This window comes from Carcharodon carcharias, chromosome 22, assembly GCF_017639515.1.
Source record: "Carcharodon carcharias isolate sCarCar2 chromosome 22, sCarCar2.pri, whole genome shotgun sequence".
Taxonomy (NCBI): Eukaryota; Metazoa; Chordata; class Chondrichthyes; order Lamniformes; family Lamnidae; genus Carcharodon; species Carcharodon carcharias.
In genome coordinates, this window is record NC_054488.1 from 36,984,473 (window position 1) to 37,010,525 (window position 26,053).

Sequence of the window (26,053 nt, forward strand, 5' to 3'; positions counted from 1 at the left end):
GTGTGTGTGTGTGTGTGTGTGTGTGTGTCTGTGTGTGTGTCTGTCTGTGTGTGTCTGTGTGTCTGTCTGTGTGTATGTGTCTGTGTGTGTATGTGTCTGTATGTGTCTGTGTCTATGTGTGTGTGTCTCTGTGTCTGTGTTTCTATGTGTGTGAGTGTGTGTCTGTATGTGTGGTGAAAGTCCCATTAATGTTAAGACACCAACGAATCAGTCTCTAGACTTGCACATGGATAATTACCACTAGTGGGTGGTACCAGAGGGCTGCTGGCATCAGTGGAACAGAAATTCATGTCAAATGATAGGTCCAAAAGGACACTTTCACATTGGCTGACTGTTACATTGCCTCTCCAATACACCATTCCACTGATAATCCAACCCACACGGCTGCCCATGACATATTTCCCTAATGAGTCCCTCCATTCTTTCTAACATAACTCCCTAATATGATAAGTTCCTTATGCTTCCGAAAGACAGTATTTTTGAGAGTACCTACACCATTTAATTGGAGTTTAAATATAAATTATGCCATATTAATATTTTTGCTAGCTGATGTTGAGCACAGCATTGAACTCTGACTTCACGTAACAACCTCCTGCAAACCAATAAATTTCAGTCTCTGCAAATATTTAATCTAGATCTTTCTATTTTATGTTTTAGCCTCTTATGTATCCAGCTGGTAGTATAAAACAATCAGATGAATCAGTGATGATGATTTACAAATCAATAAACCATATAGCATGAACTCGAATTATTTGTCCACAGTGAACTTGCTGCTTTTCCCCATTTATTTTCTGTAAAATTAAACAAATCAAGATTTTCATCCTGGGGTTAACTGAACAAAACCTGGTTGTGAGTTGAAATCACTGAAACCCTCACAGATAGTTCCAACATTTGACTAATACGCACAGATTATTTTTGATTTCCCCAGATATTTTCAGCTACATTGTGTTCTGATGATGAATGCAGGCTATTTCCACACCAGCCCCCCTCACCCCATGACTGACAACAAAGGTAAAGCAGAATTGCCTCAGCAGTCCATTTCTGCAGCACAATCAATCATTTTGAATTGATGAAGAGATTTTCCAATTGCAGCATACACAAATTAAGAAGATAAACTACAACATTACTTCCCAAAAATTGTTTGTGTAGACTGAACAGCACAGCTAGAGCAAACTGGAAATTCAAACATTTATATGCAGGCACATTTCAAAATGCATTATTAAAGCTGTATAGTAGTGTTCCCATTGAATTTCCTGATCCAAACTAAATGTTTTATAGTTACAGCTGCCCAAGTCCACTTCATGAGGCTGCTAGTATGCAATTGCCAGTTACAAAAGCATCCTTTCCTATAAAGGTGCATTTGTCTGTTTGTTAACCATTCTGATATGAATCTTTTGCTTCACAGCTCCATTTATTTAGGGGAAGGCTTTTTGTTCCAGTTTACAATAACTTTTCTTCAGTAGTAATTGAGCATATTTACTCTAAATAAGCTATAAAATTGCAATAAGTTAGAATCTGAAGCTGTAACGTAACTCAGGTTTAATATCTAACTGGCTTTTGAAGTACGAGCACTTAAATGATAGTGACAGCAGTACAGCAGCCTGCCCAACATTGGAATTTGCAATCACCTGTTTTTTGTCCCTAAGACTCCTTCTTTGTCACTAGGGCTTTTGCTGTGCTTCTGTGAAGATGCAAATGCTTTTCAGTCCTGTTAAAGGTTTTCGTCTAATGAAGGCCATGATTTATTACCACAGTATAAAGCTGAGACCTGCAATGGTTCCCATAGTGAAAAGCTATTGATCAGAAACCTCCCCCACTCACCCACACCAACCCCCTCCCCACCCCACCCACAACCCCGCAACAAAGTGTGCTGAACCTAAAATATAAAAAACATGGGAGTGACTCATTCACTAAGCACTTGTTCAAACACTCAATCATTGAGTTATAATTAATTCTGTACAATGCTCAAATATATGTGTACTAATGAGGCTTCAAGTATACCCACCCAAGACTGTAGCACTGAAAGGAAGGAGTAAGACAAGAGCTAGATCTGGAGATAAGTGACAAAGTGGCTTGGATGCTTTGAAGTACCAGGTGACAAAAACATTTCAGCCATAGACCGACCTGATTCATGGAGTAACTGATACCTGCTCGACAAAGAGGGTTACAGCATGAGTAAAAGCATCCTTGCTTATTTCAGTTATGCAAAAAGCAAGAAAATAATCAACCTAAGAAGCAAAGGGTGTTGTAATTACACAGAGGGGCCATCGACAACAACAACTTGTATTTATTCATTTAGTGCCTTTAACATAATAAAATGCCCCAAGGAGCAGAAGCACTACCAAACAAAATTAGACACTAAGCCAAATATGGTGATATTAGATCAGGTGGCCAAAAGCTTCATCAAAGAGGTCGGTTTTAAGGAGAGTTCTAAAGGAAGAAAGAGAGATAGCAAGGTGCAGAGGTTTGAGGAGGGAATTCCAGATCTGAAAAGAGGGAAAGAAACAGGTTAATATTTCAGGTGGAGCTCTTTCAGCATGATTAGAAAATAACTCAAAAATCCTAACTCTTGCTTCAGTTTACTAAAAGGGTAATTTATAAATGGAAGAATTGGCATCTATACAAACAGAATCACCATCCAAACTCTGTTGGCTTATGATGGTCAGATGCTTGGCATGTGTACCTAATCACTCTGTGGAGTTCTGTAGGCACATTTAAAGCTGTTGCTATATAAAAATTAATTTGGAAATAAAGAAACAGAATTTTCCCACCCAGAGCCCACAAGCCATCAATCTGAATCCCTGCCGTCTTCCACTTTCAATCTGAATTTCTATTCTACAAGCAATTGTGTAGAAATTTCTATTTCTATCCTACCCCTCCTGTAGCCATCTTTCTTGTACTCCCTTCCCCCCAACAAAATTGGTACATTTCAGTATTTCATCAGTGTAATCAGTTGCATATTGCATGCACTAGGACTTTTCCAGCTGTCATATCATGTCAAAGCCAAAGATAAAATGAAAACCAGCAGATTCAGTCAGAATAGATTAAGATTAAGTTAACAAAAGAAAAGCACCATATTGAAAAATTCACTTCGTAATGTCAGGCTCAATAATGGAGCAATACACAATATTGTTTTAATTATACATGGAGATATTAGTCTTTGAAGGATTTTCTGATTATATAATAAAACAATGCTAGTTGTTTTACAAAGGCGCACTGTAAATTGGGTCCCAAGATTAAGCCCAATGTGTATACAATTTTCAATTAAATAAAACCAGCTGTTGGAATAATTACCATTGCTTCATGATGTGTTATGACCATTATAACAATCTGATAAATACTATTCCAATCAGATAGCATGGTCATTTTCTAGTGAAAGTCTAAGGAACTATGTTGTTTTTAATGATACAAATCACCAGCAGTGTCCACTGATAACAGAGAAAGGGCTTCAGGCAAAAGCATGAGAGACATGAGCACTGCTCAGAGCTCGACATCATTCTTACTTTGTGTCCCAAAAAAACAGATTCCATCTTTTTTTAATACTCACTTTTAATGTCCCTGTTAAAAAAATTAACAAGCTGTTTGGATTATTGGAAAAGCTTCAGACCGTTGATGTGGTGGAGGATTTTTTCCTAATGATTTCTTTCATGTTCTGTAAATCTTGGTTTTAATTATAATAATTGAGCAAGGCTGTTGCCAAGATTAAGCATATTGTTTTGTTTATAAAGGTATGCTTCTTTCATGAAAAACTATGCAGGGATAAATAACCAAGAGACGTTATTGTAATTGTAGTTGACTTCACCTTTGTGTGAAGCACTTTTGGGACAAGTTGATGGAGTATTTGTCTGCACCACCCATCATCTGATGGTAAAGACATAAGGGATTCTAAAGAACACTACAGTAGTATTAAAACATAGGAGGAAGTCTTTGAACCCTTTGACCACTGAAAGGCTTCTTCAACTTTCAAAGTGTGCACCTCCCTTCTTTCAATAACATCTGCAAAACAAATCCCCTGCAAATGTTGTATACTGGGTGTTAAGATAAATTAGAGAAATGTATCAAAGCAGTGATTGTTACCCATTTGTATTACTCTTAGAGTTGAGCAAAAATAATATATTTTCCAGATCTAAATTTTGTGCAAAATCTTCACAACAATTCTCAAAACATTTGAAGTAACAGAACATTTGCCTGCTTTTTTGCTTTCTTACATTTTGTATTGGTATCTCCTGTCACCATACTTTCTCCTCCTAGCACAGTCCACGTTACATGTTTGCAATCACCATTTGCTCTATAATCAGATGAAAGAGATTGGTTTCTGATTGTCTTTGCTTCTTTACTTGGTTCTGGTTGATTTTCTGCATAATATAATTGAAGAGCTTAAAATTCACCATTAGAAAACCTCAGAGAAAGGATTATGCCCTGTTTCAGCTCGTCTACAAAAATGCTGCAAAGGAAAAGTTAATAGACTTGTGGTTATCCAAACTTTGGAAGCTCCTTCACACACTTTCAAAATACCCACAAATCTCATTACATTACCAGAAGTCAGATAGCATGAGAATTGAGCCAAATTCATGGTAATTTACAAATCTGTGCTTACTTTCAAAGGGTAAACAATTCTACATCTCCATTAAAATAACAGACAGAGGAATGTTATATGAATGGCATCAAACATTGTTCACTATCATCTAGTCTTTTCTAGCCACAGTATATTGCACTCACTCCAATTGTTCAGATGCAGTGTTCCATTGCAAAAGGGGCAAACAAAATTAGAAACTTGAGGCTGTTAAATATTCAATTCATAAACTATATCAAAATGTAAAAGGAAGCATTTACAAATGTACAAAAATGACAAACAGGAAAGTACAAATTGGTCCATCGAACCTGCATCATTGCAGTGTATTGCAACTAGACAACAGGATCCCAATAGATAAAAACAAAAAAACTGCGGATGCTGGAAATTCAAAACAAAAACAGAATTACCTGGAAAAACTCAGCAGGTCTGGCAGCATCGGCGGAGAAGAAAAGAGTTGACGTTTTGAGTCCTCATGACCCTTCGACAGAACTTGAGTTCGAGTCCAAGAAAGAGTTGAAATATAAACTGGTTTAAGGTGTGTGTGTGTGTGTGTGTGTGTGTGTGGTGGGGTGGGGGGGGGTTCTATACACCTTAAACCAGCTTATATTTCAACTCTTTCTTGGACTCGAACTCAAGTTCTGTCGAAGGGTCATGAGGACTCGAAACGTCAACTCTTTTCTTCTCCGCCAATGCTGCCAGACCTGCTGAGTTTTGAACAGGATCCCAATGTTCTTTGTCCACTAGCAGCTGTGTAATTTCCTGGGAGACAAAACAGCAGATTTTTAAAAAACACCCTAGGTCAATTCCGGGAATTAAGAATTTTCGGCAATTCCTTTCTGACCTTCAAAGAAAATCAAAGCAAATTTCAAAGGATAACAGTGGCCATTTGGTATATTGCTATTCATTCAACAATTTCAGTCTCCTCCAAGGACCTGTCCCTTTTGAATGTTGTAGTGAGTTTGCACTCACTGCATGAGCTAGCATTTATTTACAAGGTAAAAAACACCCTTTGGGGAAAGGAAAATCTTTTGACATCTAACCTAGTTTTATGTTTAAGTAATTTATACGCATGCCTCTTCACTTTAATTTATTTAATTCAAATAATCTGTTCACATATATGCAATCTAGTTCCTTCATCCTTTTAGGTACTTCAATCGTCTCCCTGGAGTCTATGCTTTTCTAGAGTAAAAGTTTCAGCTTCCTGAGTTTATCATGATAACAAAGGGCCATTAAATTATATATTAATCTTCCGAACCTTTTTCAGGACTGCTATATCTCCCTGATCCTTCCCAAAGAAAATAAGCACAAACTATAAGTTTAGGCCAGGAAATGGCAAAACAGCTAGCAGTCCACATTCGTAATGCCATATCTGAAATTGTCTCTCATATATTTCCAAGGAGATAAAGTTTCCTTCGACTCCATTCTATGTTTTGACTCCTCGGTTGCTGTTATTCTATGTTCAGTTAACATACGTCCCACATTGTCTGAGGAAACAGCTCTTATTTGGTTGTCAGTTTTTGTTTTGTCTTTAAAAGCTCACAGGCACAAATGGCAATGGGATCTGTCCACCAAACATCATTTTTGACTTCCAAAAGCTTTGTGAGCTGGATAGGTTCTCAGCCCACAGGGTCTTTCAGGAGTAAGCTATCACCAATCTGATGGAATGTCTTGGAAGACGACCAATGGGGGAACTACTGATGCTGCTTAATAATCTGTCCAGGAATCTTGTTCATTTCTAGCTTTTGCAAAACATCTGGGAGACTCAGATAAGCTGATCAAATTTAATTATATAATTTTCTGTACTTTAAAAGAGACTGGAAACATAATATGCAAAATAAATAAGATCAGATGCTTGTTTTAATGTATGGAGTGTGACTGTAGCCTTTTCAATACAGCTTGAATGCAATTTGAGCTCATGTAAGATATCAGAATGTCCATATCAATAGTAGGGATGTTGCATATTTCAGAATAAAAGTAACAAAATGGGAGAGACTTTGTAGTGCTAGATTGGACCTTCAATATGCTCTGCCAAGGAGTGCAACTCCCCACATGGTGAGTATTAATCACGCTGGCGGTGCTAAGTGGGTGCCAGGAGCTTCTCCTTAATGTATGAGACAAAATCAGTTCTTAATCTTGGAACTTATTCTTCTTTCAGGTTATATTTGTAACAATGGAATGGGAAATAGAGCATAGAATTGAGTCCTTAAAAGTCTCCACGTTAGCACCCACAAAACTTCCTACTGTTATTTCTGGCAGATGGTGAAAGCAATTTCCCTAAAATAGTGAGATGTATTTAGTGGAGGATCTCCCCTACCTTGACCTTCTAGAAGAGGTGGTGGAACTCAGGGAGGCCAGAAGAGGCTGCACTAAAAGCACATGGCACCTACCTGCTTTTACCCCTATGCCTGTGGATATGGGAAAACTTTTTCTAATTGCATTTTCCCAAGGAGCAGCAACTTAAAGAGGAGGAGAGAAACCTTTTCCTGGCTGAATGGCCTCATTCATGCCACACTGATTTGTGACTTCCCCTGACTGCGATATGCAAATTATCATGTCTCCCCTTCCCATCATATTATCCTCAGAATCATCCATGCACACACCAACTCACACCATTACCCTTCATATCAACTTATTAAAGACAATTCCAAATCTTGCCAAGAATAACATCTGCATATGCACCATTGGTGCAACAATAATTTCAATCAAAACCCATTGTGAGTGTGAATGTGAATACTTCTTACTATAATGCTATTCCTTGATCTCAATGTTTGAACTCTTAAGCCTAACCTAGTGTTCCTCCTAGGTGAGTAACAGGGAGGTGTGAGGTAGCTGTTGATATTTTGGAATTAGAGTCTTTTGGGACTGAGCACTCCATTGCATGCTAACAACTATGGCTGCATTTGATTACTACGCCTGGCAAACCAGTGCTGCCTCATTCCTGCCACTTGTGCAGGCATCAGAGAGAGGTGGTGGAGGGTATGCATGTGCTGCTATCATGTGAGACAACACAAACATAAGAATACATTCCTACCATGTCACTGCTACCAGGCATTGGTTTTATATTGCCATTGATCTGTGATAAAGCAGTTTTAATGGTATCAAAGGAGATTTGTGTAATACTTGATAGTATCCCACTCCCAATCATTAACAGGGTAGAAGAGACATCCTTACCAAGATCACTAGAGCAGTAGTCTAAACCATTCAAGAAGGAAGTGCCTACTGCCCTTGGGCCTCCATCATGGGTCAGACCCCCACAGTTGTCTCTCGAGATGCCATTGCTCCAGGATGGGTGGCAGTATTGCAAAGCCATTCATAAGGGCATCAAAATGATGCATTGAATTTGCTTGTCATTCTGTTGCACAGTTTTGGGCACAACCTGATTGCCTGTACTTATGTTTAATTCTTTGAAAGCGCTGTTCCTTTAAATGCAGTCCTCATGAGATCTGGATCCTCAGACTCTTAAATGGGGAAGTAGAATAATGCTGCTCACTCATGCTCCTTTGCACTCTGTGTATCACCCAGATGACTCCCCTCAGCTTCATCCTCTAATTCCACTCAAATGGATATCGTTGGGCTGATCTTTGAAGGGAGAGAGTGATTGATATCCCATATTCTTAAGTTCTGACAGGGATGAATGTGCTTCGTCATTGCTTATCTGTTTCAGAAACATCAAGAGACATAAAATAGGAAAAGTAAGAATGGTTTTCCTCAGAACAGAGCTCACACCATATAAGAAGTGACATGAGACTTTCACTGGCAGGGAGTGCAGGGTGTAATAGGAAGAGAAGCAGAATGTTATAATGAATTCTTTATTGGCACATGCCGTCCTACTTTGTCACCTCTGACATCATCCTTGTCCTCCCTCCCTGGGATTTGCATGACTTCCTTCTCAGAAAGGTGAGAAGTGGCAGCTTTGGGTGTCCACCACATGTTGTCGTTCTCTTCCATCTGTTGTAGGCTGTCTCCTGCTTGGAGAATAAATACACACAAATGACAATGACATTTTATTTCTATGGTACAGATAAACCCAGGTATCAGCATGCAGACCAAATAGGTATTTTTATATATACATCAACAAGCAATTGCATTCCAAACAAGGCATTTGTGGGAAGTATACATGTAAGAATGTGAATGATGGAACATTTCCAGGCGAAGTATGACAGGACACCTCATTGTCTCATGGACATTGATGGTAAGCCAGTCAAGCAATTTATCATACTGGGATAAGATGCTTAGTTGAGTGGATGTTTGGCAACTGTGCTATCTCTTGTTACCTTGACTGACTTGGTACAGTCAATAAACCTTTTAGGACATGCAGCCGATTGTTGAATTGGCACCATTGCTGGCCAGTTCCATTCACTTACCTATTGTAGCTGTCCTTTGTCAGTTCCAAAAAGTTTCTCCAAAGTGTGACCTCCTGAAGGATCATTTCAACATCCACGAATCAGTGGTGCTGCGCACTACTGCATTCCGCACTGCTGCATTGAGCTTCAACATTTCTCAGGCACTTCTCAGTTTCATTCAAAGCTAAGTTTTATGTGGTGGCCCCTTTGAGCTGCTGCAGGGCTTTAATGCCTGCAAGGTTTTCGACTGCCAGAAGTGCAAACTTGCAATTAGAGGTGTTTACAATTCCCCAAAAAATATTCTACAATACTTAACTTAAAGAAAAACAAGGCAGGATCGCTTTAATGCCAAAGGATGGGTGGGTGTTGCACCCCACTCTATTTTTGGTGGCAATTGCAAGGCAAAGGAAAATTCAAACTCTAATCACTGAAGATCCCTCTTTCACGGTCCTTACGGTCTAATAGTCAGTATTATCATTATTCGTAAGTACTCTGGACTAAATCTCTCACCCACCCTCTGAAACTTGGGAATATTACGTGGGACAGTAAAAAAGGAGGGAAATACATAAGGTGATTTTAATGATGATATTCAGAAATGTTCTTATAATATTTCCATTGGCCTCTGATCAACAATATCTAATAGATTAGCAACAATCTGAAGACTGCTCAGTGCACTACTGGCTTTTTCAGCTCTCAAACTTGCAAGTCAAAAAAACCAATGCATTACAAAATCTGATTCACTAAACATCCAGAAAAGAGTGGTGGAAGAATAACACCATTGACTCGACTGCCCTGGGCTTCCTTTCCCACAATCCTTTTGTTATATTGCTCCCCCCATTTGTCATTTTTATTGCAAAGTTGTAATTCAATAACAATTGATCGTTTCAACTGTTCTCATTAAGTAACTTTAAATGTAAGTTAATATCAAATACTTCCATTCATGAGCATTATTTTAAATGGAAATTAATTTGAATGAAAAGCCTGTATATTACATGACAATTTGTCTTCATTTCAATATTATAGTATATTGCTAATAAATGTAGGTTTATAGTGAAAATACCATTACATCTACTTTACCATGAAATACTTTTATTGGATATCCCATACTTAAGGAGACTGTTTATTGCAGCAAGCATTTTTGTAATGTAGAATTCAATATCTAAAAGTGAATAGTAATCTAGTGGAATGCATTTCTAGAGGTCATAGCCTTATACATATATAATTTATGGCAAATACTGTTCAGAAATTAAAAATGAAGGTTCACTTCTAGAATGCAAAGCTATAAATCCAGACATTTTGCCATGGGAACAGCAAGTTCACATCAAATTTGTCTGTTCACTATTTAATGGAGGTATTAATGTCTTTAAAATAAATAGATTAATGCTTCCATTTAGATAAAGGACAGCGATATTTGATTTTTGTGTTAATTGGTAGTATTGTAGCTATCATTTCCAAACTATTGTCAAAGTCCTGTTCATCATAAGTTTCTCTGAATTTTTAGTAAAATGAAAGTATATTTAATTAATAATAAATGAAGCATCATCAGTATAGTCTTAAATTATACGATACTGCAATGAGAAATAAAAGATATACAAAGAATTTAAATTCTAATTTCAATTCATTGGAGAGTTTTGGTGTTTGGCACACTTACAACTAATCACAGAAGTGATGCTTATTTCATTGTGATTTAGTGTGCTACGTTTTCATGGCATATCTAATCTTGATCAATCACGCATTAAGGATTATTTAAATCTAAATAATGCAGTGACTGGCTTTCTTGCCCAATGACCAGAACGTTTTTGAACTTGCATTGAATGAGTTAGACAAATAAATCACTGAATAAATGATACCATGTAGCTTTAATTACTTTGCGTTTGTGCCAATGATGACTTTAGGAGATTTTCGTCGATTAAATAGTTCACAGAACATCAAATCATGTTCTCTGAGAGAAGAGTTGAGGCAGGTGGCGTGATTTAAAAACAAAATATTATGAGCAGCAACTGTAGAGGCTGCATCGCTATCTCTGTGAATCTCTGTTCTTTATTCTTCCTGTTTTGTATTCTTATTTACTCTGAAGCTCTATTATTGTTGGTATATGTTGCCTTTCCTTACCCATTGTTATATGTTCCTCACAGCATGCGATTGCCATCCGGTGGGTGCAGCTGGCAAAACCTGTAACCAAACAACAGGTCAATGTCCCTGTAAAGATGGTGTGACTGGCATCACGTGCAACAGATGCGCGAAAGGTTATCAGCAAAGCCGATCTCCCATTGCCCCTTGCATAAGTACGTGGACTAATCTTTTTGTCCCTCTAGTTTTTTTAGCATGGTCTGAATTGAAATTTGTTTCAGTCTGACAACGACCTTGGAATGATCAGGTCCAAATAAGCAGCCTTCATTTTCCTAAAGGAGCCAGAGAAAGCTGGTCTGTCCTCAGAAGCAAAAATCATAGATGGAGCAAAGCTTCTAGAGGCCGACAGCTATAATGCTTCATAGATACTATGACTGCATACTTATCTGGACTGGTTCAGACAGCCACTAAACATTCAAGGATACAACAATAATTCAGATGTAGCAGTAAGTTCATGCTGCATTGCCCTTACTATGCACTTTTCCCTAACCTCAAAAATATGCATCATGACAATTTTACTTGGACTGCTGGTTCCCTCAGAGCTGAATGACTGCTGAATTAACCACAAATGTCTGGAAAATTTTCTGTAAGAACAAAATGTGGACTACAACTCCCAAGGCTAGTGGCTTGAAAGTGAAGGACAGCTTTACTCTTCATCCCTTCCTCACTCACCACCTTGGCAGCGCTGGCTAGAAGGCAGGACACTCCCAGCTATGCCACAACTACCTTAATTGCCATTGTGTGATTAGTTAGCAGGAGACAGAACACCTAACTTCAGACGGCGCTGTATCGAGTAGATCAGCTATGAATTGAGGAAGATCCCCATTCGGGCCCTGCCACAATTGCTCAGTTGGTGAATACACTTCCTGGTGTGTAACACTGAACCATACAAAATGGAAAAGTCATCAGGAAGTTATTAGCTTTGGTGGGAGTAGGCTCAATGCAGTTAGTTGTAACATCCTGATGGTGTCCCGATTCCTCCTCCAGGAAATGCGTATTTGTGGACATTGGGCAAGGGCAGATTTAGACTCAGCTTTATGACCCTAAATGAATAACCAACTGGAAGCCACTGACTGAGCTTAGACACAAAAACTGGCCATTTGATTGCAGGACCACATTTGCCACACAAAAAGTAAACCCAATATAGGTCTATCTTCGAAAACTAAATGAATAAGCAAAATACTGGATAGAGATAAAGTTTCCCCAAATGAAGCAAGCTAGCCTGAGTGAATGGGCATTGGACCCTAAAACCATGAATTTCTAGTTAGAACCTCAAATGTTCAAAAGCCAGAACTCCAAGACTGCCTCCAAATTAAATCCCTTTATTACCTTTGAAAGGGGAGATCCTCATTCCCTTTCCCTGCGTTGGATTTACCCAAGTTTGATAAAGCTGCTGATATTGACCCTGATATTGTATTTCAAATTGAAAATGTTTCACATTTTTAATAAATTTTAGCTCATCTGAATTGTTTTAGATCCTAGACCCTGCAGGAAATTCATTTAGACCATATCAACTTTACTCAGCTTCAGAATAGGATTGGATATAAATCAATTGAAATGCACTTCTGCCGAAGATGCGTATAGTTAAAATAATTATGATTGATTGAAATTAGCTTAAAAGCACAAGTGCATACAGGGTCAGACAGTGGCGATCATAATGTGACTCTTGTTTCTATAAGACTTGATTCTTTACTCTCACCTTTCAAACAGCCTTGCTTTATTTTTTTGGTGAATGGTGTTATCTGACTGACTTATAATTCTGTGTTTGTTCTGATCTGCTGTGTGCGTCTGACAGAGTCAGAATTTGATCTTTTAACTTTAGGAATTTTATGTGACCATGTCTTTGGTACTTTACGGTGTCTGCTTGCCTTCAAATCTAGAAATGCTCAGCTAGAAGAAAATGGATCATGGAGTTTAATCTCCACTTTTGAGATGAAAGTATTCCTTCATGCATGGCCAATCTCAGTGCTGACTTTCTGCCAGAAAGGTGTAGGATTGAAAGAATCAAGTCTTGCTGGAGACAATATCAAAATTTCTTGCTATTCAGTAGAAACTCCTGAGAATGAAGGAGGCAAAATACAACACTTATTATAAATAAACATTTCAGATTAACAATGCTCATGTGCTCTTTGAAGTTGTGGAAAAAGCTCATTGACAAAACAAGTTATTTTTAAAGACATTGAAATGTTTTGTACACTTGTGAATGGTATATTAATGTTTCATTGCTGTTGCTTTCCCTCCTTTCCCACAGAGATTCCAGTGGTCCCACCAACCACTGCAGCTAGCAGCACAGAGGAATCTGCCGGTAAGATCAGACATTATCTTTCTCACCTGTAGTCTTCCCAGCTGGACAAACACCCTTGGTTTTGATACCTCCTTTTTTTAAACTGAACGCTAACAAACCACAACAGGTGGCTACATGACTATTTTTTTCTGCCAGCTAACTGCTGGCTGTTTAAGCTTGGATATTGTGGGGTTTTTTTAAGTCTCACTGTGTTTGCAACAGTTTGATATATCTGGCTAAGAAAAAACTTAGAGCAAGTATCTGTTTGAAACAGTGCAAGGTCACTTGGAATAAAAATGTATTCTCTCCACTATTTCCAGCTTAACTTTGACAAACGTTCTAAATGAGGACATGTGTTTGGAACCGAACAAATCTAAATTCAGTAGCCAACGTGTAGGGGTAGATTTTCATCATCACCATCTGGGCTATGAAGGTTAAATTATGAGAACAGATTGCATAAATTTAGATAGTGAAAGCAGAAAGTGCTGGAAAATCTCAGCAAATCTGGCAGCATCTGTGGAGAGGGAAACAGAGTTAATGTTTCAAGTCGAACTGAGTTTTTCCAGCACTTTCTGTTTTTATTTCAGATTTACAACATCTGCAGTATTCTGCTCTTATATTATAGTGCAAACTTAGCTCGTAAACCCTTGACTGTGGAAGATTGAAAGGTCATCTGATCGAAGTCTTTAAAAATGATTTGATGAGATATATTCAGAGAAACTAGGGCCTTTAGTTGGGGGAATCAAGAACAAGGGGACGTAACCTTAAAAGTAAAGCTGGGCCATTCAGGAGAAAGTTCAAGAGCACTTTTTCATGCAAAGGTTAGTAGAAATCTAGAACACCCTTCTTCCCAAAGGATGCTGAGACAATTAGAGCTTTTAAAAGTGAGGTTGATAGATTTTTGTGAGGTAAGTGTATGAAGGAATATGGAGTTAATGTGGATTAATGGAGTTGAGACACTGATCAGCCATGATCTAGTTAAATGGCAGTGTAGGTTTGAGGAGCTGACTGCTGATATATAGAACACCATGGGACATAATGCAGAAAGGACAATTGTGTTGGGATTAATGAATGCTACTTATGAATCCTGCTTTTCATTAATTGGAATGGAAGAAAGATTACAGTCTCTGATAGCAATGTGTGATACCCCTGACTCAGCTTTCCCTTTTGAGCTGAACATCCAGGCGTTTGGGAAAAATCTACCTCATTATTTAAAAACATCCCTAACTGTAGATGAAAAAAAAATATTGTAGCTGGCTCAATAACTTAAATAGATTATGATATAACTCAATTTACGGCTGGATAGCAAAACCTATTAAAGTGGGAAATGTCAGCACTTCTTATTTCTGGGAATAAGATAAAGCAATATCTTCTTCACAGATTTCATGTTCCATGAGAGTACTCCCTAAATCTTGGGCATTGAATGTCCTTGCAAAGTGCAACAAGTTTCATCCTCCTCGTTACATTTGTGATATTTGCTAAATAACATATAATAGCCCTATCAGTATCCCAGTCGTGTATGATCAGGACCCTAGTTGCACAGACCTGTAGTTACGATGCTCAATTGTAGCTGAAGCTGAACCTTTTAATAATGTGCCAGATGCCTTTTTTTCTTCTTGTTTTCACACTGAGTAATGCTTTCAATTATGAGTCAAAAATTGACACTCTGTGGGGAATACCACCAAAAGAAGAAAAATAGACACCAACATCTCAGCCAATGGACATTGTTTCCCTAGTTATGAGAGAAAGTATAAGGATTGGAAGCCAGCTGGAGGATAGCACACAGTGTGGGGAAGAGGAGGCAGAAGAGGGAAATGGTGAGGGGGAAAAAGCTGGAAGGCAGTGCAAGTCAATCCATTAGTGAATCTCCTGAGTGAGACACCCTCTACAACACTGTGTCCCATATAGATCACACGCTCTGTCTCTCACTCTCACTCTCCCTCCCTCCCTCAATTGCTGCTTCCTTTTCAGAAATTTTCCACTCTCAGTAACACTTTACATCCACCAGCAATGTCTCCTTAACTGACACGTGTGTGCTGTAGATCTACTCTTACTGTTGGGAAAAAGAACTGTATTTCAAACATAGCTGTATAGAAATTAACTGTATTAACCAAATTCAGTCACCCGATCTTAGTGCCATTACATACATTTCAACACTGTTCAGAGTTATTCAGTTCATCTGATAAAACACCGGAACTTAGAAATTGCTCTGTACAATGTTGGAGTTATTGTGTTCATATGAAATCACATTGATCGTTACGGAGGCCTTATCCCATTTGTTAACATAACAAAGGAATTCATACAAACTTATTAAGGGTTCATGTAATTATATCTAATCATTTCTAGGCTTATTATATTAACATTAATTAGTGAATTTATTAATTAACCTCCATTGCAGGAGACTGACAGAACATACAGAACTTATGGAACATTTATAATAATCACATTAGACAAACTTATTGCACAATTCTAACTTTCTGGAAGTTAGGCAGGGGTTAACCTGGATGAAGGTTCAATTTCATAGCTTCCATTCAAGCACAGACTGCTATAAATGGAAATTACCTCTTACACCATATAAAACACTGCTGTATTTATTATGTAATTACTAGATGAATTCATACATTATGAAACAGCTAATCTCAGTAGAAACACTGAGTGATTCTCACGGTCCCTTCTCATAATATCCAGAGGCTAATACAAGTCTCAGCAGACTGTGCAACCAGATACTGAACACTAGAAACAGACATTGACTACTCAAAGAACCATTTAGAAGAAAGTTGTATGATTAACATTTGCGGGGATAATCGTACTTCTTCCCTCCCCCTACCCCTCTCAATACATTACCATTTGCACTCAATGTGATTCTTGTTCCCAATGAGTTATGGGATCACTCTGAGGTGGGGCAGGATTGTCAATTTACACCCAATGAGGGCATTCGATGCCTGGGGTCAACAAACTGGATTGGGGCAGTGGTCAGGGATCAAAATAGAAAGAATCAACAGTGGGAGTGAGAGAAAGAAACAGAATTTTCTGGAATCATGATGCAAAAATGTTGCAACGATGAAGGAATAATTGAGTATTAATTCTCTGTCTAATCAACCAATCCCAACAATAGAGCCCAAATTTCTACTTTGTAAGGATAGTTCTCAAAAAACTTGGGCAAATGGAAATGACTCCACAATATTGGCTTCAGTGTAAATCAAATTGCTGGCATGTATGATATTACACGGTTGTTGCAGATGCATTCCGGATCTTGCACAGTTCTCTACATTAAGATTCAAAAGTGAATTGGATACTGTGTGTTACATAGAAGCATAGGAGGTGCTGCAGCAGAACTCATTCTAGTTGATCTGAGGCAGGACTGTCCAGTCCTGGAGACCAGTCACATTGTCTTCCAAGCCTATCTGCCAGGAAAAGAGAATGGACATCTTTATGTATTGGGCCAGGGAAAGAAAGAATGAAAATAAATAGTAATATAGGGAAAATGAAATGGAAACTTCCTCGTGTAGATATGCAGTAAATTAAGAACAGAAAGCACAGAATGATATAGCAAAGCCTGAGGAAAGAAACAAATAAAAGCAGCATCCTAACATTTGAGAATAGAACATCAGTCTCCAGTCTCCAACCTAGACCTGCTGACATTTTCAGAAAATGTTCTTTGTACATTCTTCAGATTTTAGGTGTGAGGTGACTACGTCAGAACACCGAGCCAATTACAATGTGAATCCACTTAATTGAGGACTCCATTATTTTCCAGGCTGTGGAAAATAGGACCACATGCTGTGCCATGCTCAGCTCAAACACTAGGCTTTCCAGAGGAAGGATTTTCAAATTAGTTGCAATGGGATCTGGCTTTCATCTGGGATTTAACTAACCTAATACAATTCTAGGCGTTCGCTCCTAGTACGACTTTCACATTATCCAGCAATTGGCCAAATTCAAATATGGGTCTTCAACAGGAGAATCTATGATGTAATAGTATCTATTACATTCAGTGTGCAGACATGAAAGTCTGGACTCATTTTAAAATATTAGGATTTACTTCAGTTTTACCCTTCAACTATTCTTTATTACTAGAAATCAGTCTTTTTCATTCAATGTTATCATATCAATGAGCCTTTGAATGTAAAATTAAAGTTACTTTCATTTAACAGTAAATGATATTGATACATTGCTCTTCATGCAATAGAAAAACTCTGAGTACTTTACAGGTAGAGAGGTCGCCGTCAAGCAAGAAAGAAGAGGGTTTAGGAGAAAGGGAAGGAACCGAAGATAGATTGACGAGTGGATTTGTGGGAGAATTTTGAAGAGAGTGGGGCCACAAAATGTTCCTCCGCTGCTGCCAGCACTACAGGAGCCTAGAGTCCCAAAAATGACCATAGCTGGAGCAGCCCATATGGAGAGCCATGTTTGGAAGGACATTATCACGGGCGTGCCGTGTGTGCGCTGCAAGCATGTAGAGTCGTAGATTGTGACTTCACTCAGCGTCAAATGATGATTTTCGGAATTTTAGACCTCACAGGTCCTGTTAATGCCCTCTTAAAAACTCTTAAAAACTGGGCATGTGCTCAGCTGCGCATGGGAACACCACCCCCCTAGTATTAACGCTATTTAGAGGAATCAGCATGGGACTTTCAGGTGAGATGCTTTTGATTTTCTCTTGCTCTGCAGAGTGCAAGTCCTGTGTTCAGTGTTATTAAAGGAGTTTGGAGAAGTTGTTGACGTCAGAATGTGAAGGGAACCAATGGCTGCACACACATGGCTCTGCGGACGGCACAGCTCACCTGGAACAGCAAGGGGTCTCACTCCCTTAATGTGCAGTTCGTATGTATTCATGCATAGAACATGTCGGTGAATACCCAAATTCCTGGCAGGAGCCACAATGCTTTTATCCTGTGCCAGCCAGTCATTGCCATGTTTCAGCCACTATGACTAACCAGAGGATGACTGTTTGATGATGAGAGCTGCACTCTACACATAGCTCATGAATCCCTTCCGTCACCTAAAAAACATATGGACAGCGCCTGTACATCATAGGCCATGCTGCTACCAGGAATGTGTGGAGAAAACCATCAGCATTCTAAACCCATAGCTCCACTGCCTGGGCTGCTCGCCAGAGCATGTCTCCAAATTTGTGATGATTGCCTGCCTGCTACACACCTGAATACCATGAGGATGCAACCCTTGGCACGAGGCTTTTGGCAAGGATCTTGGGAGAGGGAAGAAAAGAAAGGAGAGTAAAGGAGGAGGCATTTGGAACCCCTTTGCTGCGAACAGGCTGTGGGTGAACAGTTTATCAGGCTCTAATTCCCGTAGAATCACCCCCACATCACCAATGTTCCACAATACTCCACCCCAAAGTCCATCACTGTGTCCCCTTGACCAAAATCCTGAAAAAAAGATGCTCCGAAGAGACCTTTCCATAATAACTTTATCTGGTGACATTTCCAATAATATGTACAAAATTAAACTAATTGTCCTTATGCATTCCCTTGGTCCTACAGGGGCGTTTGCCTTTCCTAGTGCTCTTACACAGAGACTGCAGCATGGCTGGTGGAAGGCTGCAGACTTTCAGTGGGAGAGACAGCAGATGGCCTTACGGGATGGCCTCGAGTAACTCTGGGCCTTGATGTCTCGACTTCAGACTGCAACACCTCAGGACAGGCAGCGGCAGTCAGGGTTAGTTGGCTAACAGGCAAGGGTCTTGGCGGAGTCCAGTAGTAGGAGGACAAATGCTGCCATTGTGAGAGAGAAAAGCTGGTTTGCGCACCATGGAGTGCCACTCCCCCAGAGCAGCAACTCAGTAATCCCAGTTACCAGTTAGAGGACAGATTGCTGGACTGCAGTGAACCTATTTTCCCCTTTACATACTGGTATACACAGACATGATGGCAGCAGTCTGAACCTGCACGGCACCAAGCTGGGCTTGCATGGTGACTAACATGGATCTCAAACTTCAGCCTGACTTTCCATGGCAGCATTAAGACATTGGATGACTTCTGCCTGATCTGCAATGGAAGCTGAGGATATTGGCTACCAGACACTGCATCACAGCAGAATCTACCAGCGCTATCATAGAGTTGGCCAACACCCACAATTAGCAAGACTGGGCTCCAAGCTCTGTGCAAAGCCCTGTGCTAAATTGGAACCAGCCCTGTGGCAGGCTTCCCAATGCACCAAGCATCTCAGTGTGCGTACTCATCAACCTTCTTCTATCCACCACATCGATAAAGTCCTCATCTGAGTCCTTTGCAGCAGAACTCATCAGCGCTGGCACACTCTTTCCTTTGGCTTTGCTGCCAGCCATTCATGTCTAGTAACTCACCATGTGCTAATCCCACCTCTATACTACTCTTTAAAGTATGCCCTTTGCCAGTATCTGAGCTGGTAGCTGTGTCAGATCGAAAGACAATTCTGCTTTATCACACTCTTGCTCACACCCTTCATTGTCAAGTTGCACTGGCAGGTCAGGCACCAGCTCTTGGGTATCTGAAAGCAGAAATACAGAGTGTAAGGGAAGCAAGAAGTCCATGGTCACACCATCCGCAGCTTGCAAGTCATTCTGATGATGAGAATGAGGTGGGATTTGAGAAGGTGCATAAGGCAGGAACACACCTCATCCTGCATCTTATCAGTGACGCTGGTTGCAACAGCATCAATGACTGCTGCCGCAGTAACTCACAGCACTGTCTGCTCCAAAGGACAGAGGAGAGGCAGGTGTGTCGTGTCTGTTCAATGCTAGTTTTCTACTGTTCCCTCCTGTTTTCTTTGACCTTGTCCTGCAAGAGACAAGGAAGAATGTCAGTGAGCATGTTGCAATGTGTTTGGATGATGTTGGATGATAGTTAATAGCTGAAGGTATGTGGAAGCTGCAAGCGTGAGGCTTGCAGCAGTGGTAACTGTGTGAGAGTTGAATGTTAGGAATGAGCACTGACTGTTGATGGGTGAGTGATGGATGAGTGTTGCATTCAGCAGTGTAGGAGATAGGTGGGGGAGATGTAATTTGAAGATCCAGTCACTGACCTTGGTGAGGTCATTGAACATTTTTGTGGCACTAAAGCCAGGTCCTTGGGGCCAGACCCCTTGGATTGAGGCTGTGTGACTCTAGCCACAGGCTCCCATTCCCTTCACAGTGTGTGCCTGGAGGCCTTCCTGGCCCCCTGCAGAAACATGACCTCTTTCCTTTCTGTCTTAGGGACTAAGGCCACTAGTAAGGCATCAGAGAACCTGGGAGCGCCCTCTCTGGCCTGCTGCTCCATTGGTAGTCTATTTCCTTCTCTGAAATGGTTTGGAGACAGTTCTACCAGCTGTTGCATCCTGAAAGCACCTCCTATTTAAGAAGTGCAGGCTAGCTTTAACTCGTGTGAGCTGCCAATGCTTATGGATCCCCTGCTGAGGATGCAACCAGTCAGAAACATGCTTCATCTGGGCTGTACACTAGGATCATTTAAACGAGCAGGTAGCACAGAGTTTACATGCTGGACACGGGGCACTTGTGCATCCAATCCCTATGCCACCTAACAGACTTAATTGAATTTTTAGCCCTGGGAGAAGTAGCAAATATGGAGATTTTGAGGAAGAATTCACAAAACTATATCACAGTGATTAAAAAATTGGCATTTGATATTAGAACTAATAGAGCAGGAACAAACTGTGGTCCAGAGTCAGAAGAGTGGAGGATGCAGGTAGGAACTTAATGCTGAAAATAGATGACTCAGACTGGTTGGAGTGTGGCTATGGAAGGATTTTTAATCAAGCTAAGTTCATGAAATCAATTCACTTTACAAGCATTGGGGCAATAGGTGTGTTGGACCTGGTTTTGGATTTGTTGAATTGAGCAAAGGATGAAAGCAGGGACAATGACAGGGACGGCATTTGAGAAATGGATTCTCAAGGCGATGAAGGCACAGAATGAGATTTCAGTAGTAATGGATGGGAGGTAGGAATATAGCAGTTCGCATCCAGAGTCGTAAGAATATCCCACCAGATGTGGGATTAAAAGGATCAGCTCAGGGTTAGAAAGAGTTTGCACACCAGATTCATTCTGAGTGCATAGTGCGATTGTGGGTATTGGGAGAAATACAATTTAAATTTTGTCAGTGGTGCCTGGAAGGAAATGTTTTCACTCTTGATGTTGGGCACACGATCAGAAAATGCAGCAATTGCCTTAGAGTAGATGTTGGTGCCAGAGATGTAGAATTGCATGTTATTGCCACAGTGGCAGCTGAGTCTGTGCTTGCAGATCATACCCCAAGAGTAGCATGTAAATAGTAAATCAAAGTAGAACAAGGATAGATCCCTGAGACACACCAAAAGGTGAACATGCAGATATGGGAGGTGAAACTATTCAAAGAGATCTCAGGCTAGAAATTGATCCATGCCAATTTTAGGATGAGGGGTCATGATCTGCAACCTGCCCACCCCCATTGACATGGAAGTTGGCAGCACACAATTCCTCATTTACCTGATTGTAGCGCTGGTCCAAGTAGGGCTTGTGCTGCTGACTGCACAAGAACTCAGCAGGGGCATGAACAGGGTGCACTGGTGCTATATGGTACAGCCAGTCTACTCTTAAAGGCATTCTGTCCCCCTTAAAGAGAAGCTGTGCTGAATCACAAGAGGGCTACTGCTGAATGCTTTTGCTGCAATTTTGAATAAGGCAAACAGAGCAGGAGTAAAAAGAGTTCTAGGTTCACAGATGTAGTGCTGAAGGCCTTAGCCATGGAGGTATACAGGAGGAGAGATAGTGGTGGGACAGGAGGCCCAAAGGATCATCCTCAGAAGGGAATGGGAACTGTTAGCCAGGAGGATCAATTCCAAGAGTCCAGCCCCAAGGTCCAGTCAGCATGCCACAAGGAATCTCATGGCCTCATTGGGTGGTCATTGTCAGTGAATACATCTTCACATGACATCTCCTACCCAGAACACCAACCCATGTGCTGCTCAATGCACCACACCCCATCACTGACCCATCAGCTGTTCCTGGCACTCAGGCCATTGGCCTAACATTCATATACTCTACCTCACCCTCATACACATTCCAATGATGCCAGCCTCACATCTAGCTCTTGCTGCTTCCTCATATCTCCAGCTATTCAGTGTAGCAGGCACATCACCCAAACACTGTGCAATACAATCATTGACATTCTGCCCTGCCTCTTGCAGGACAGGATGGTCCACAACAGAAGACAGCAGAACTGATGGGGTACAAGAGATACCTGCATCTCCTGAACCCTATGGAGGAAACTATCCTCATTTTCAAGAAAGCCAACTGAAACAGAGCCTGTTGAATCCAGAGTCACTGAAGATATTGAGGGTGGCAATATGTTTGTGCCTTATGCTCCTTCTCAACTTCCAGTTCACCCTCATCCTGCATTCTGGCATGACAAATAAGCTACTGATGTTGTGACCATGGGCCTCTTGCTTTCCACCTCACCCCACTGCCTTTGCCCCAACCTTTGGTTTCCTGCTTTCAGACACCCAAGATCTGCTGCCTGCTCAGCCATGGCATGGAAGTGAGAGACAAACACCATAGCACTGATGAAGAGGCCCCATTGCTTTGTTTGACACTTGCAGCTACCAGCTCAGATACTGGCACTGCACACACCCTAGAGGTGGGATCAGCACATGAGTCACTGGGCCCGAATAGGCTGCAGCCAGGCCAGGGGAAAGGGTGGTTCAAGTACCAGCTCATCAAGGGCATGGTCACAGATGTGCTGTCCTACAGGGGACCTGGACAGGTGGCATCGAGGAGAACACAGAATCACAGATTCACAAAATTGTTACAGCACAGAAGAAGGCCATTTGGCCCATCATGTCTGCACCAGCTCTCTGAATGAGCAATTCACTTAGTGCCACTCTTCCATCTTCTCCCTGTAACCCTGCACATTCTTCCTTTTCAGACAACAGTCTAATTCCTTTTGAATGCTTCGATTGAACCTGCCTCCACCACACTCTCAGGCAGTGCAATCTGGATCTTAACTACTTGCTGTGTGAAAAAGTCTTTTCTCATATCGCTTTTGCTTCTTTTTGCCAATTACTTTAAGTCTGTGCTACCTTGTTCTCGATCCTTTCACGAGGTTTTTTAAATATATTCTTTCATGGGATGTGGATGTTGCTGGCAAGGCCAGTATTTGTTGCCCATTCCTAATTGCCCTTGAACTAAGTGGCTGAGTTTCTCTCTATCTACTCACTCGAGACCCTTCATGATTTTGAATACCTGTCAAATCTCATCTCAGCCATCTTTTCTCCAAGGAAAATAGTCCTGACTTCTCCAATCTATCTTCATCAATGGAGTTCCTCATCCCTGGAACCATTCTCATGACTCTTTTCTAATCTGTCTCCAGTGCCTTCACGTCCTTCCTAAAGTGTGATGCCCAGGGCTGGAAGCAATACTCCAGCTGAGGCTGAATTAGTGTCTTACACAAGCTCAACACTACCTCTTTGCTCTTGTACTCTCTGCCCCTATTAATAAAGGCCTAGGATATTGTACGTTTTATTAACCACTTTGTCAATTTGTCCTGCCATCTTCAATGATTTATGCACATTTACATCCATGTCCCTCTGCTCCTGTGCCCCCTTTAGAATTGTACGCTTTATTTTATATTGTTTCTCCATGTTCTTCCTACCATAATGAATCACTTCACATCTCTTTGCATTAAACATCATCTGCCATCTGTCTGCCCATTCCACCAACTTGTCCTTGTCTATATCTTTTTGAAGTTTTAATGGCATGAACTGCAAGATGCTGGCTACATCGGCTGACCTGACAGCCTCCTGTTACATGGAGGATTCCAGCTCCAAGATGGCAGAGGGCACGGCGTAAGAGCTTGCCCTCTCCACAGCCTTTGCTCCATCTCCCTGTCATGTTGCTGACCCAGAGGCACTGCAACTACTGTCCCCATACCTGTTGCAGCCTTTGTGCGGACAGGACACCAAATCCTGCCCACCCAGCGAGGATGCAGCAACACTCCCTGCCAAATCCAGGAACTCATCACAACACCTCCAAAAACATTCCACAGTACCTCCAGAAACTTTGCAATAGCAGAAGTTACTCTGAAAGACCTTAGCTGCCAGCTGGGTGCCTGGTCCTTTAAATAACGCTCCTGCTGGGCCCTCATGCAGCTGAATACATGTTCTTTAATGAATGACAAGCGAATACGGTGAATGGACCTGCGTGGTCCAAGTTTGTAAATGGAGCATAAAATCATCAGGTCTGTGTGAGGTGACAACAGCACCAGTTCAGAGATTTCTGGTGCACAAAGGGGATGCCCATATGATTGCCTTTCCAGCATGGGGCAGTGCCCGGGCCATGCTGGAAGCAGCTGGAGATGCAGCACTCTGTGGGCCTCTGGCCTCCTTAGTTCTGCCTGTAGATTTACAGCTAAGTTCAGATTTCTTTAAGTGTTAAACCACAATTTACAAATGAAGAAAATAAACTATGTGCAACTGACATTAAGCTTTCCACATTCACCCTCAAAGTGGCAAAGGTTACACTACAACAGTGGAAAAGGTCAAACAGGCGACCGCAACTTCCTATGACCCTCATTCACACAAAGCATCATTTGCATTATTTTGCATATTGTTACCGATGGATTGATGTGACTTTCACCACCCACACAGACTTAACTTTCATAGTCAAAAGGGACTGATATGTATTCAGTTAAATAATTTTTAAAATCCTACATAGATTAAGTATTTCACCAACATGCTGTCAGCAAAAAACACACCGACGGTGTTAAGAACAAGGCCTCTGCTGATAAAATCAGGTTCAATTAAATTGCTTTTGAATATATATTTTGCCTATCTACTTTTCTCCCTTTCTCGCCTGACAACACTGACGCACTCGGGTATGGTACAACGGGTGACAGCTATAAGCTAATGGGGAATAGAAATCTGAGAAATCAGCGCTGGAAACTGAGCCCTCCCCAGGTGCAATAAAGAGGAAATCGTCCCCTTCACATTTTTATATTTATCTGGCATTTATCTTTTCAGAAATGAAATCCCATATCTTTCCTACTTTTACTCACATTCCTGCAATCCAGAATGAAACCCAAATGACATCCCCTTCTGAACCTCAAACATTCCTTTCCCAATTTTCTCACCTCCCAGAAATGCTAAAATTTACTGATCTGTAACTCAGACCAAATCTGTAGTTTTCAGCTCACTATAGATAAGTTAGGGAAATGGGCCTGTTTGTGATCTTTAAACGTGGACAAACGTATCATCCGTTTGAGGGCTTAATGAACACCAGGCTGGAGTACCCATTAAAGATAAAAACAAAAAACTGTGGATGCTGGAAATCCAAAACAAAAACAGAATTACCTGGAAAAACTCAGCAGGTCTGGCAGCATCGGCAGAGAAGAAAAGAGTTGACGTTTCGAGTCCTCATGACCATTCGACAGATAACTGATTAACTGTTTACACAAGCGTAACTGAAGGTGTAGAAGCGCTGTCAGGTTGTAGGTAAAATAAATAGGGGTATAGATTGCATTGTTTGTACCATTGAGTACAAAGTACTATACATGGGTAAATAAGGCCTTTGTCCTTCTGCACTGAGTCCAGTTTTGGTTCTCACTCATGGTGAAGGACATTGATGCTCCAGAAAAGGTGCAGAAGAGGGTGAAAAAGATGATATCTAACCTTTGAGCTCTAATTATGAGGGTAGGTTTCACGAGTTAGTGTTACTTACTGTGGAGAAATATAGGCTAAGGGTGGGAGGGT

General features: G+C 40.8%; 1 protein-coding gene across 1 annotated transcript in view; it reads left to right on the plus strand.

The window, feature by feature from the left end:
• The window catches only part of LOC121293840 (netrin-1), a 173,658-nt gene that overhangs the window by 108,578 nt on the left and 39,027 nt on the right, over positions 1 to 26,053 (plus strand). The window contains exons 4-5 of the mRNA XM_041217221.1: positions 11,052 to 11,201; positions 13,298 to 13,351. Coding sequence (XP_041073155.1) covers positions 11,052 to 11,201; positions 13,298 to 13,351 — 204 coding nt within the window. The remainder of the gene's footprint in view (positions 1 to 11,051; positions 11,202 to 13,297; positions 13,352 to 26,053) is intronic.